Source organism: Oncorhynchus kisutch, linkage group LG10 (genome assembly GCF_002021735.2).
Source record: "Oncorhynchus kisutch isolate 150728-3 linkage group LG10, Okis_V2, whole genome shotgun sequence".
Taxonomy (NCBI): Eukaryota; Metazoa; Chordata; class Actinopteri; order Salmoniformes; family Salmonidae; genus Oncorhynchus; species Oncorhynchus kisutch.
The window spans coordinates 11,347,222-11,362,590 of record NC_034183.2 but is presented as its reverse complement, the minus strand read 5'-3'; the positions used below and the strand labels follow the sequence as shown (position 1 = coordinate 11,362,590).

General features: G+C 44.3%; 1 protein-coding gene across 2 annotated transcripts in view; it reads right to left on the bottom strand.

Annotated features, from left to right (window-relative positions):
- The window catches only part of LOC109898452 (ATP-binding cassette sub-family C member 8), a 138,915-nt gene extending 127,175 nt beyond the window's left edge, over positions 1-11,740 (bottom strand). For both annotated transcript variants that reach the window (XM_031833100.1, XM_031833101.1), the window contains exon 1: positions 10,908-11,740. In XM_031833100.1, coding sequence (XP_031688960.1) covers positions 10,908-11,055 — 148 coding nt within the window. In that variant the 5' untranslated portion in view covers positions 11,056-11,740. The remainder of the gene's footprint in view (positions 1-10,907) is intronic.
- Positions 11,741-15,369: the final 3,629 nt, after the last annotated feature.

Below are 15,369 nucleotides of genomic sequence, written 5' to 3'. Positions count from 1 at the left end.
GATGAGCTTTGAGGGCACTATAGTTTTGAATGCTGAGCTGTAGTCAATGAATAGCATTCTCACATGTGTTCTTTTTATTCAGGTGGGAAAAGGCAGTGTGGAGTGCGATTAAGATTCCGTCTTCTGTGGATCTGTTTGGGTGATATGCGAATTGGAGTGGGTCTAGGGTTTCCCAGGATAATGGTGTTGATATGAGCCATGACCAGCCTTTCAACACTGTGATCACACAGTCGTCCTGAACAGCTGGTGCTCTCATGCATGCTTCAGTGTTGCTTGCCTCCAAGCGAGCATAAAAGGCATTTAGCTCGTCTTGTAGGCTTGCGTCACTGGGCAGCTCGCGGCTGGGTTTCCCTTTGTAGTCCGTAATAGTTTGCAAGCCCTGCCACATTTGACGAGCGTCAGAGCCAGTGTAGTAGGACTCAATCTTAGTCCTGTATTGATACTTTGCCTGTTTGATGGTTTGTCTGAGGGCATAGCAGGATTTCTTATAGGAGTGTCCCACTCCTTGAAAGTGGCAGCTCTAGCCTTTAGCTCGGAGCGGATGTTGCCTCGTGTCTTCTGGTTTGGATATGTATGTACGGTCACTGTGGGAACGACGTCGTCGATGCACTAATTGATGAAGTCAGTGACTGAGGTGGATGAATCCCGGAACATATTCCAGTCTGTGCTAGCAAAACAGTCCTGTAGCGTAGCATCTGCGTCATCAGACCACTTCCGAATTGAGTGAGTCACTGGTACTTCCTGCTTTAGTTTTTGCTTGTAAGCAAGAATCAGGAGGATGGAATTATGGTCATATCTGCCAAATGGAGGGCAAGGGAGAGCTTTGTAAGCGTCTCTGTGTGTGGTGTAAATGTGGTCTTTTTATTCTAAACTTATTTCCTTATAGAATCATAGGGAAGGGCGCTGGAGGTGCCACAGCATAAATTAAATAATTCAGAATACTACACCAGGAGTAGGTCTATCATTTAGCCACAGAGGATCAATAGCTTATTGTGTGTTTTGTGTGTTGCCCAATCACAAGGCATTCCTACCGTCGGGAACGCACCGTTTATCTATCAGTGAACAACATGCAAAACAGGCCTTGGATTCTGCTGAAAAGATAATACTAAACTGTCTGTAGGCTACCAAATATGTAATCAACTTCCAAGTAGGCCTATTGAGTGAATGACATTGTTTGGCAAAGTAAAACAAGGAAGATATAGGCTTTCAGCACGAGCGCATTGGCCATCGCCGGTGAGTGAGCTGTGCATCATTGAGTGAGTCTGTGAAACTGGAAAGTTTTTTCAGGACTATAATTTCCTCCTAGTATTGTACAATAAGTGTGTCGTTTCCCAGACCCTAGGCTTAGAAAAAGAATCCCCCTGTGTGCAACTTCTGCAAGCGCCTCTACTCTAGTGCTCTATGCCAGCGCCTCTACTCTAGTGCTCTATGCCAGCGCATCTACTCTAGTGCTCTATGCCAGCGCCTCTACTCTAGTGCTCTATGCCAGCGCCTCTACTCTAGTGCTCTATGCCAGCGCCTCTACTCTAGTGGTCTATGTCAGCGCCTCTACTCTAGTGCTCTATGCCAGCGCCTCTACTCTAGTGCTCTATGCCAGCGCCTCTACTCTAGTGCGCTATGCCAGCCCCTCTACTCTAGTGCTCTATGCCAGCGCCTCTACTCTAGTGCTCTATGCCAGCGCCTCTACTCTAGTGCTCTATGCCAGCGCCTCTACTCTAGTGCTCTATGCCAGCGCCTCTACTCTAGTGCTCTATGCCAGCGCCTCTACTCTAGTGCTCTATGCCAGCACCTCTACTCTAGTGCTCTATGCCAGCGCCTCTACTCTAGTGCTCTATGCCAGCACCTCTACTCTAGTGCTCTATGCCAGCGCCTCTACTCTAGTGCTCTATGCCAGCGCCTCTACTCTAGTGCTCTATGCCAGCACCTCTACTCTAGTGCTCTATGCCAGCGCCTCTACTCTAGTGCTCTATGCCAGCACCTCTACTCTAGTGCTCTATGCCAGCACGCAAAAACAAAGATGCATATGCCCTGCTTTATTATAATCTTTTATTTTAATGCTGGTACCTCCGAGCCCCCAGGTCCTCCTCTCAGCTCACTTTTTGTTCCGGCAGGTCCCAATTTACAAATGAAGCACTAGGAGAGAGTTGGACAGGTGAGAGTCAATTTCCACTAAGCATCCACAATAATATTATACATTTTACTTGTCTACAGCCGGGATTCAATCCAATCAAGCTTTTTCAGCTATGCACAATTTAAAAGGCAATGTTTTGTGTTCACACATACTGCAATCCCGGTAAATGCTGAACATGTCAGCTCAATCATAAATTACCTTCAAATGTCAAGTGCTCTATAAGGCGGATCTGCTGCTGATTAGATAAAATCCTGGCCTCAAATAAGACACCTCAGACTACTGATTTGCGTACAGGGACTGTAGTGGACACACACAGTCCCCTTCAGGTGTATTCACTTTCAGACATTTGCTTAAAGCTGTAGATTCAATTCTGCTAACTCCCAGTCCAACCTTGAAATGCTTAACAATGAAGTTGTCCCTGTGCGTTATAGGAGTAGGACAAGATGAAATGTCATAGGAGCAGTACAAGATAAAAGGTCATAGGATCAGGGCAAGATGAAAGGTCATAGGAGTAGGACAAGATGAAAAATCGTAGGAGTAGGACAAGATAAAAGGTCGTAGAAGTAGGACAAGAGTAAAGGTCATCCGAGGGGAGTCAGTGGCATCCGGCCAAGTCTGTGAAGGTCTTCACTGTGAGGTGGGTCACCAAGCTAATCTCCCCTTAACAGTAACCTTGTCTGTAGCCTCCGGTGCCTGCAGCTAGGCCTGTCTAGACAGAAAGAGAACAATACTACCTTGCCTGAGACTTCCTGTGAGCTCCTAAAAGCTATTATAAAGTAAACTCGCACACCTTATGTGCTGCTATATGCATGAAGATATGTTTTATCTTCAGTAAAGGGACAGTGTAGTCAAAAACATGATTGTGAAAATTATGATAATGCATTTCTTGTAAAAGCTGTTTGAAAAAAACACCTGAAGTATCAGTTTGTTAATAGACCAAGAACAAAGAGTTTGCCCTCCTCACTACCAACAGCAGCTCATTTTCAGGTTACACATCCCCTCCATTAGGCTCCTCCGATTAGACCCCTCCCTCAGACCACTCCCAAGCAGTCCGAGCAAACTTCTTGCTCGAGGAATTGCCTTTTACTAAGAAGCTATTTTTGTTTCTTTTAAAATAATCACAGTAATGTATTTAACTGTTACCCAGAAATCAGTTGATATTGAGATAAAAATGGCTGTAACGGCTGTCTTGGGTAGAAGAAGGAGAGGACCAAAGCGCAGCGTGGTTAGTGTTCATCTTTTTAATAAACAACTGAACACTTCAAAAATGCAAAACAACAAAGTGCCAACCGAAACAGTTCTATCTGGTGCAGACACACAAAGACTGAAAATAACCAACCACAAAACACAAAGGGAAACAGGCTACCTAAATATGGTTCTCAATCAGGGACAGCGATAGACAGCTGCCTCTGATTGAGAACCATATCAGGCCAAAAACAGAAATAGAAAATATAGAAAAACTAACATAGACTGCCCACCCCAATTCACGCCCTGACCATACTAAATAAAGACAAAACAAAAGGAATAAAGGTCAGAATGTGACCATGGCTGCACATAGGTGATCAAGATGTTTCTGACATTTAATGGATCTTATTTACCAATGTTTCAGTCAAACTACCATTAACGTAGAAAGACTATAGAAACGTAGACGTAGAAAAGACTATAGATCACCAGTGTGCTGGAATTTTCTTTTCATTACAGTCAGCTTCTAAACGCTAACATCTAGGATTTTAGCTCAATGGACTAATGTGGTTTTGAGCCAGGCAGTAGCAGCCAGTTAGACATGTGGGCAAAAACTGTTTGATTCAACATTGTTTACAGGTAATTTCAACGCCCCAAAATCTATGTGATGACCTTGAATCAACATGGAAAATGAATTGGATTTGCAAAAGTCATCAACGTAGGGGCATTTTGTCTTTTTTTCATCCAACTTTTAACCTAAATTCAATGACATGGTGAAATATTTTCCTGATTTCATGTTGAATTCACATTAGTTGACAAATCAAACAAATGTAAATCAGACTACACATCTGTGCCCAGTGGGTTCATGCTTCTAATAATGGACACGAATAGCTTATTTTGCACTCCGCGCGCGCCCGCTCACGCCACATGCTCGCACACATACACATACACGCGCATGACCATGCACGCCGCGCGCGCCCGCTCACGCCACATGCACGCACACATAGACATACACGCGCATGACCATGCACGCCATGCACGCCGCGCGCGCCCGCTCACGCCACATGCAGGCACACATACACATAGACATACACGCGCATGACCATGCACGCTGCGCGCGCCCGCTCACGCCACATGCAGGCACACATACACATAGACATACACGCGCATGACCATGCACGCTGCGCGCGCCCGCTCACGCCACATGCAGGCACACATACACATAGACATACACGCGCATGACCATGCACGCCGCGCGCGCCCGCTCACGCCACATGCACGCACACATAGACATACACGCGCATGACCATGCACGCCGCGCGCGCCCGCTCACGCCACATGCAGGCACACATACACATAGACATACACGCGCATGACCATGCACGCTGCGCGCGCCCGCTCACGCCACATGCAGGCACACATACACATAGACATACACGCGCATGACCATGCACGCTGCGCGCGCCCGCTCACGCCACATGCAGGCACACATACACATAGACATACACGCGCATGACCATGCACGCCGCGCGCGCCCGCTCACGCCACATGCACGCACACATAGACATACACGCGCATGACCATGCACGCCGCGCGCGCCCGCTCACGCCACATGCATGCACATACACATAGACATACACGCGCATGACCATGCACGCCGCGCGCGCCCGCTCACGCCACATGCACGCACACATAGACATACACGCGCATGACCATGCACGCTGCGCGCGCCCGCTCACGCCACATGCTCGCACACATACACATAGACATACACGCGCATGACCGTGCACGCCGCGCGCGCCGGCTCACGCCACATGCATGCACATACACATAGACATACACTCGCATAACCATGCACGCCGCACGCGCCTGCTCACGCCACATGCACGCACACATACACAGTGACACCTGCTCTGGTGAGTATACTATACTATAGAATACTACAGTATTTACTATATAATTCTGTAGTAAACTGTAGTATACTGTAGGATACTATACTACACACTGTAGTATCCCTCAATCACATGTAGTACCTATTATAGAATATTTTTGTATAAAGTAGAATACTATAGTAAATACTACAGTATTATCCACAAAAAAACACTGTAGTAGATACTACAGACATTCTCCTGCAGGTTTTCTCGAGGAGAAAGTCCCCCACCTCTATCTCAAAGATAGAAAAACAACAAAACTTTAGTAAATACTAGTCTGAGAAAATAGTAACTATTAAAGTATACCACAGTCCCCAAAAATACTATAGTGTACCATACTACAGTACGCAAAAATAGTACAATAAACTACAGTCCACAAAAATACTACACTATACTACAGTCTGAAAAAACACTACAGTAATTAATATAGTACATACTACCTTTTCCAATACTACAGTATACTGCAGTAAATACTACAGTATTCACAGTAGTGTTTTTGTGGACTTAAATAATACAGTGAATACTACAGTAAAGTCTGCAAAAACACTGCAGTGAATACTACAGTATTCCTCCCATAGTATACACTATGGTATTTTTTAATGTGAGTGTAACTGAATCACTGTGAACATTGGAGAGGGGGATAGGACTCGGGAGTCTCTTAAACTCTTAAAACAATATTACATATATGTGCCACATTAACAGATAAATTAATTGAATGCTGGAGAAGGAAGGAGGAAACCGAGAGAGAGAGAGACCCAGCCAAATCATGAGAAAACAAAAAGACTTAACACATTGGAATGAATTTACAAAACAAAAATTCCAAACTAGAATGCTATTTGGCCCTAAACAGAGAGTACACAGTGGCAGAATATCTGACCAATGTGACTGACCCAAAATGAAGGGAATCTTTGACTATGTACAGACTCAGCAAGCATAGCCTTGCTATTGACAAAGGGAGCCCAAGGCAAACCGGGCTCTCAAGAGAAGACAAGCTATGTGCACAAATCCAATTTTGATAAACTCCCATATCTATTGGGTGAAATACCACAGTGTGCAATCACAGCAGCAAGACTTGTGACCTGTTGCCACAAGAAAAGGGCAACCAGTGAAGAACAAACACCATTTAAATACAACCCATGTGTATGTTTATTTATTTTCCCTTTTGTACTGTAACATTTGCACATCATTACAACACTGTATATATAGATATGTCATTTGAAATGTCTTTATTATTTTTGAACTTTTGTGACTGTTTACTTTAAATGTTTTATTGTTCATTTCACTTGTGTTTATTATCCATTTCACTTGCTTTGACAATGTAAATATATGTTCCCCATGCCAATAAAGCCCCTTAAACTGAATTGAACTGAGAGGGAGAGAAGGAGAGAGACAGAGCGAGTCAGAGAGAAACAGAGATCAGTTTGCTCCATAGCCATTCACCTCCACAGTGGTCCTTGTGAGTTTATGAGTTTAACCTATAACCATTAGCATCAGTTTACACAGTAGTTCTCTCTCCTTCTCTATTGCTGTCTTCCTCTGTTTTTGTTGTCTCTCTCTTTTATCTCATCTACATTCTGAGCTAATTAGTTAATACCAGTCCTTATTAGTTTCAGGGTAAATCTTGTAATGGCCTTCCTCCAACAGTGTGACAGGGACATAGTGAACTGGTCAGTCACTCGCCGATGACACATAGCCAGGCACATTAGTGTCCTTTTGACAGCTGTCACAGGGACAAAACACAGGTCACGCTATGGTAATTACACTGGAGGAATGCCTTAGCACATTGTAATAATAACAGGGGCACAGTGAACTTGTCATACATTGATGACACGGAGGTGACCATCCAGTTACACAGTGATTATGACACCAGTGGAAAAGGGGGAGGGTAACCAGGCAAAAGAGGATGGGAGGCGAGCAGGGATGTGTAACCCAACCCCGACAGTAGAAGAGGGTTCCTGCTGGTTGGGCTTGTTGCTTCCCACAAGGGACTTCACCGAGTACCAGGTTTCCGTTACAATGTTAAGGGTTTTATCATAGGGGACACACTGTGTACTATGCATACTGTACAGTGGAATATATATTCCTATGCTAAATGAATAAATGCATAGTTAAATATAAAAAGTTAAACATATGGAAGAGGCTCAGTAATAATTTATGATCTTATTCATGAGTAAGGCTCAGTATTAATTGATGATCTTATTAATGAGTAAGGCTCAGTAATAATTGATGATCTTATTAATGAGTAAGGCTCAGTAATAATTTATGATCTTGGGGAGTAAGACTCAGTAATAATTGATGATCTTATTATGGAGTAAGGCTCAGTAATAATTTATGATCTTGGGGAGTAAGGCTCAGTAATAATTGATGATCTTATTATGGAGTAAGGCTCAGTAATAATTGATGATCTTAGGGAGTAAGGCTCAGTAACAATTGATGATCTTAGGGAGTAAGGCTCAGTAATAATTGATGATCTTAGGGAGTAAGGCTCAGTAATAATTTATTATCTTAGGGAGTAAGGCTCGATAATATCTTCGTCATTTTCATACTCCTGATCATCACCACCAGTGATTAAAGTAAACTGAAATATTACATTTACATAATTACTCAGTACTTTGTTGAAGCACCTTTGGCAAAGGTTACAGCCTTGAGTCTTCTTGGGTATGACACTACAAGCTTGGCATTTGGGAAGTTTTTCCCATTCTTCTCTGCAGATCCTCTCAAGCTCTGTCAGGTTGGATGGGGAGCGTTGCTGCACAGCTATTTTCAGGTCTCTCCAGAGATGTTCGATCGGGTTCAAGTCCGGGCTCTGGCTGGGCCACTCAAGAACATTCAGTGACTTGGCCCGAAGCCAGTCCTGCGTTGTCATGTCTGGTTTTCTGAGGTCCTGAGCAGGTTTTCATCAAGTATCGCTCTGTACTTTGTTACATTAAACCCTTCCTCAATCCTGACTAGTCTTCCAGTCGCTGAAAAACATCCCCACAGCATGATGCTGCCACCACCATGCTTCACCATGGTGATGGTGCCAGATTTCTTCCAGATGTGATGCTTGACATTCAGGCCAAAGAGTTAAATCTTGGTTTGATCCTTTAGATGCCTTTTGGCAAATTCCAAGCGGGCTGTCATGTGCCTTTTACTGAGGAGTGGCTCACGTCTGGCCACTCCTCAGCACTGGTGGAGTGCTGCAGAGATTGTTGTCCTTCTGGAAGTATTTGCCATCTCCACAGAGGAACTCTGGAGCTTTGTCAGAGTGACCATTGGGTTCTTGGTCACCTCCCTGACCAAGACCAGCTCTAGGAAGAGTCTTGGTGGTTCCAAACTTCTTCCATTTAAAAATGATGGTGGCCACTGTGTTCTTGGGGACATTCAATGCTGCATATATTTTTGGTAGCCTTCCCCAGGGTACCAGAATTGTGTCTCAGCTCTCTACAGACAATTCCTTCAATCTCATGGCTTGGTTTTTGCTTTGACATGCACTTTCAACTGTGGGATATGTGTGTAACTGTGGGTTAGAAGTTATATAGACAGGTGTGTGCCTTTCCCAATCATGTCCAATCAATTGAATTTACCACAGGCGGACTACAATCAAGTTGTAAAATCATCGGAAGGATGATCAATGGAAACAGGATGCACCTAAGCTCAATTTCACAACAACATTGCACACTGCCCTAACCCCTAACCCATCTGGACAAGAGGAATACCTATGTGAGAATGCTGTTCATCGACTACAGCTCAGCATTTAACACCATAGTACCCTCCAAACTCGTCACCAAGCTCGAGACCCTGGGTCTCGGACACATCACGGACAAACTGAATTGGTCCACCCACACAGACAGCGTCGTGTGACAACCTCAGAAGGCTGAAGAAATTTGGCTTGTCACCAAAAGCACTCACAAACTTCTACAGATGCACAATCGAGAGCATCCTGTCGGGCTGTATCACCGCCTGGTACGGCAACTGCTCTGCCCACAACTGTAAGGCTCTCCAGAGGGTAGTGAGGTCTGCACAACGCATCACCGGGGGCAAACTACCTGCCCTCCAGGACACCTACACAACCCGATGTCACAGGAAGGCCATAAAGATCATCAAGGACAACAACCACCCAAGCCACTGCCTGTTCACCCCGCTATCATCCAGAAGGCGAGGTCAGTACAGGTGCATCAAAGCAGGGACCGAGAGACTGAAAAACAGCTTCTATCTCAAGGCCATCAGACCGTTAAACAGCCACCACTAACATTGAGTGGCTGCTGTCAACACACTGACTCAACTCCAGACAATTTAATAATAGAAATTGATTCACTAGCCACTTTAAACAATGCTACTTAATATAATGTTTACATACCCTACATTATTCATCTCATATGTATATGTATATACTGTACTCTATATCATCTACTGCATCTTTATGTAATACATGTATCACTAGCCACTTTATACTATGCCACTTTGTTTACATACCCTACATTACTCATCTCATATGTATACACTGTACTCGATACCATCTACTCCATCTTGCCTATGCCGTTCTGTACCATCACTCATTCATATATCTTTATGTACATATTCTTTATCCCTTTACACTTGTGTGTATAAGGTAGTAGTTTTGGAATTGTTAGGTTAGATTACTCGTTGGTTATTACTGCATTGTCGGAACTAGAAGCACAAGCATTTCGCTACACTCGCATTAACATCTGCTAACCATGTGTATGTGACAAATACATTTGATTTGATTTGATTTGAGTCTCATAGCAAAGGGTCTGAATACTGAATAAAAATTCGAAAAACCTGTTTTCACTTTGTCGTTATGGGGTATTGTGTGTAGATTGATGAGGAAAACATTTGATTTAATCCATTTTAGAATAAGGCTGTAATGTCACAACATGTGGAAATAGGGAAGAAGTTTTAATACTTTCCAAACGTACTGTACATAATGTTTTTATCCACTACACCTAGACATTTGTATGTCTTTATGTCAGGATATTACAATATTATTCACAAGTCTCCATTACCACATGTTCTTACATAAGCATTTACAAAGAGCTCAGAACTGGCAGTGGCCAAAATCAAACTTTAAGTTACATAACCATGTAGCAGTTAAACTTGTACAATACTTCCAGTCATGGGTGAACAAAAATAACAAATAAAAAGCTTTACCACCCATGACTGTATTTGTTAGTGACCGAGAAATGGTTGTTGAATTTGTTCTTTTTGTGGGCTAATATTATCATTAATATGTAACTGTTTAAGACAATACATTACAAATATCATAAGGCCTTCCTTTGATGTCAATCAATGTACATGCAAAAACACAGATATTAAAAACAATACTAAAAAGTCTAGCTGCAGTAGAGCATGCTGGGAAATATGATAACGATGGACGGTGGTTTTGATGGGAAAGTTTTACTCTCCACAGAGTAAAACTGACACAATCACACTCTTACACTGGTTATTAACACCAACACTTGGATTCTTTTACACCAGTGAGTTTTATTTTAACACTTACAGAGTTCATTTAACTCCTGAATCAACACTAGAAATGTTATACTGAAAAATCAACACTAGGTAACATTGGCCAATTTGCTGTGTGTGTGTCTATACTTTCTCGGTCATGTGATTGTTGTGTGTGTGATGGGGCCGGGGGGCTCTCACCTTGTGCGGACACTCACCAATGAAGAGGATGGGGAAAGTGATGAAGAGCAAGAAGATGTGCGGCACCACGTTGAGCGCGTCCAGGAAGCAGCCGTTGTTGAGGACGCCGCGGTCCACGTTGTATGCCAACGAGTTGTTCTCGTTTCCACAAAATGCCAAGGACATGGTGGAACCGTGACTCTACGGAGGAACCCGACACAGGAACAGGAGGAGGAAGAAGGGGAGGAAGAGGAGGAGAAAAATTAGGAAAAATGAGAGAGAGAGAGAATCTCTCAGAGCATGTTGTTCCTTTTTAGATGTATTTCCAGCAGCAGGTCTTGAGGTTAGAAGGTTAGAATGTGACCTCCTCTCTTTGTGCCTCTCGTCGCTCACATCCTCACTCCCAGATCCAGCGGGCAAGGAGGGAGATAGAGAGAGGGGGGAAGAAGAAAGGAGGGAGATAGAGAGAGGTGGGAGCAGACAAAGAGCAGTCACAGTCCAGTTAGAGGGAGACAGCATCCCCCTCTCCGATCCTCTCCGGGTGTCTAAGAAGCAGCTTTGTCAGCAGAGAGCTTGCTGGTAATAAATTCCTACATTCTGGTCCCCAGTCTCCAACACACATCCTTTGCACCAGCGTCTGCCCGCCGGCCGGCTTTGTCTGCTCGCTCTCTTATGCAAAACGCTGCACAGCTCTTCTGGAACACATAACACAGACAAAAGGACACAAAACACACACACTCACACACACAGACTAGAGCGGAGCCCTTCCTCGATGCATCTGCTATTCCTGTAAATAAGATTTCAGAGTCGACCTTGCAAGATGATACATAAGGCTGAATGTGAGATGGTTCGTCCCTAAAGAGCAGACGGCCTGCTAGAGGTAGCAAGGGAGGGAGGGAGGGAGGGAGGGAGGGAGGGAGGGAGGGAGGGAGGGAGGGAGGGAGGGAGGGAGGGAGGGTGAGAGAAATAGAAAGGGGTGAACAAGACACAGAGTAAAGAGCGAGAGGGGGGAAATCAAAGAAGAGGACGGGTGAGCATGAATGAAAAGAGGAGAGAAAAACACAGAGAGAGAGAGAGTGAAAGCTAGACAGAAGCAGAAGTACCAATGCTGACATCACAGAGACGGGAGGTACGTGAGAAGAATGTCGAAACATGCTAAATCTAAATCCCAAACAGAATGGAATTTCTAGGAATCACATAATCATATTCCTCCATGTATTCCTTACATTTCTACACATTCAGCACATTAAGCCCCGAGGGCCAGAAAGAACACAGTGGGGGCAGAATAACTAGGTTGCACATACACTCTAAACCACATAACACAAGGACAGGAAAAAGGAAAGGCATCCTGAAATGTTAAGTATGTTATACTGTTCTTTTTTTTGTTGAGGATTAAACTCTCTATAGATCCCAAAGACATTCAGGTTGTTCACGAAGTTTATCAGCCCGAGCTACAGAATGCACAGAGTAGATTGACTAATCTCTATATAATAGTTGATTAGATAATCTGTGCAGTGGCCAGCTGAGGTGTTTAAGTTCAGAGGTGACTCCTGATTCCAGCGGGAGAGGCAGGGAGGAAGGGGCACGGAGTGAAGATGCACAGCTGGTCGTCTAGACATGATACCTGATCCCTGCCTCGACACCTGAGCCTGGGGGAATGACAAATCTCTAACTCTGCCCCTTCACTTCCTGTCCCACACCAAAATAACTCCCCAAGTGGGAAGGCGTGGGAAACATAGGAATAAGTTGACATGAGGGACATACCCAGTAGCTTTCACAGACATCTCCAGTAAGACATTTTAAATATCCACTACATGACCAAAAGTATGTGAACACCTGCTCGTCAAACATCTTATTCCAAAATCATGGGCGTTAATATGGAGTTGGCCCCCCCTTCCTTTGCTGCTATAACAGCCTCAACTCTTCTGTGAAGGCTTTCCACTAGATGTTGGAACATTGATGCGGGGACTTTCTTCCATTCAGCCACAAGAGTGTTAGTGAGGTCGGGCACTGATGTTGGGCGATGAGGCCTGTTCGCGTTCCAATTCATCCCAAAGGTGTTCAATGGGGTTGAGGTCAGGGATCTGTGCAGGCCAGTTGAGATCTTCCACACCGATCTCGACAAACCCTTTCTGTATGGACCTCGCTTTGTGCACGGGGGCTTTGTCATGCTGAAACAGGAAAAGACCTTCCCCAAACTGGTGCCACAAAATTGGAAGCACAGAATCGTCTAGAATGTCATTGTATGCTGTAGCATTAAGATTTCCATTCACTGGAACTAAGGGTTGTAGCCCGAACCATGAAAAACAACCCCAGACCATTATTCCTCCTCCACAAAACTTTACAGTTGGCACTATGTATTCGGGCAGGTAGTGTTCTCCTGGCATCCACAAAACCCAGATTCGTCCGTCGGACTGCCAGGTGGTGAAGCGTGATTCATCACACTAGAGAACGCGGTTCCACTGCTCCAGAGTCCAATGGCAGGAATGGTGATTTTAGGCTTGCTCGGCAACAAACACTTCTTGTACTGACATTGCTTCCAGAGGCAGTTTGGAAATCGGTAGTGAGTGTGGCAACCAAGGACAGACAATTTTCACTCGCTACGCTCTTCAGCACTCCGCGGTTCCGTTCTGTGAGCTTGTGTGGCCTACCACTTCGCGGCTGAGCCGTTTTTGCTCCTAGCCGTTTCCACAACACAATAACAGCACTTACAGATGACCGGGGCAGCTCTAGCAGGGAAGAAATTTGACAAACTGACTTGTTGGAAAGGTGTCGTCCTATGACGGTGCCACGTTGAAAGTCACTGAGTGCTTCAGTAAGGCCATTCTATTGTCAATGTTTGTCTATGGAGATTGCATGGCTGTGTGCTCAATTTTATACACCTGTCAGCAACGGGTATGGCTGAAATAGCCAAATCCACTCATTTGAAGGGGTGTCCACATAATTTTGTATGTGTAGTGCATATACACTATATATATATATATATATATTTTATATATTTTATAGCTTTTCTATCTTAATTTTGATTGACATGTGCAACAGACCTGGGTTGAAATACTATTTGAAATCTTTCAAAATGTTCTGCATTTGCAGGGTTTTGCACTTTTCAGACTTTTCTATTGGTTCCATTGCAATCAAGCACAGATAAAGTATTTTAAATGATTTCAAATAGTATTTCAAATAGTATTTCAACCCAGGCAGACCTGATGTACAACAACCAACAATTCCTAACCTAGTTTTTTTATTTTCTCCTCTGTATTCACATACAGCTTCAGCTGTCCCTGTGGCTGTGTTACGCGTAATGTTTTTGTGTCCTGAATTTGAGATCCAGCTAGCAGAATTAAAAGGGGAGGGGCAAAACATAACACCGGCTCAGAGGAATGCTTTAATGTGGAATGTGGAACTATTCAGAATGGAACTCACGGTCGAAAGCTCTTGGAACCTTCAGCAAACGTACAGAAAATCCCTAACCAGTGGCCAAAAAGACCACTGACTGACTTTCCTACCTTTCAGCTGCCCCAGTTGTGCACTGGTATGTGTTATTGGTTTCATGGGCAGCCTTTCAGGAACAGGTATGTGTTATTGGTTTCATGGGCAGCCTTTCAGGAACAGGTATGTGTTATTGGTTTCATGGGCAGCCTTTCAGGAACAGGTATGTGTTATTGGTTTCATGGGCAGCCTTTCAGGAACAGGTATGTGTTATTGGTTTCATGGGCAGCCTTTCAGGAACAGGTATGTGTTATTGGTTTCATGGGCAGCCTTTCAGGAACAGGTATGTGTTATTGGTTTTATGGGCAGCCTTTCAGGAACAGAACTTAACCATCACAATTAATGGCCATGTGGCCAAAGAGACAGAGAGGCAGTCAGGCAGACAGGCAGGCAGGCAGGCAGGCAGGCAGGCAGGCAGGCAGGCAAGCAAACGTCTCAGCTGTTCAGTCCACTGCTAGGTATTCACTGTCCTCTCAGTGAACCTAGAGGTCTCTGTGAACATTCATCAGGACCTTTTAAGAGATGTCTGATCCCAATGGGTTTATCCTGCCAATTCCAGAAGAAGAGAGTAACTAGTTCTTCCTGGTTGTTTCTATGGTTCAACACAACATGAGAGAGTAGTTATTTGCACAACTTGGGGAGAGCTCTGGTTACACACAGTCATTCAAACACAACTACAGATATGTTTTTTCTGAGTACACTAACCTCCCTTGGGATCTTGAGATAACTGGTGGATAGTAGAAAGGAAAGAGAGAGAGAGAGAGAGAGAGAGAGAGAGAGAGAGAAGTGTGTGTGTGTGTGTGTGTGTGTGTGTGTGTGTGTGTGTGTGTGTGTGTGTGTGTGTGTGTGTGTGTGTGTGTGTGTGTGTGTGTGTGTGTGTGTATGTCAGTAGTGCTCCAAATTATGTTCTTTGTTGACTGAGGGTCAGGGGTGAATGCTGGTCATGCATCATTTAGTGACATAGAGAGGCAGCATTCTATCTCTCACACAAACACACACACATTTTGCCAG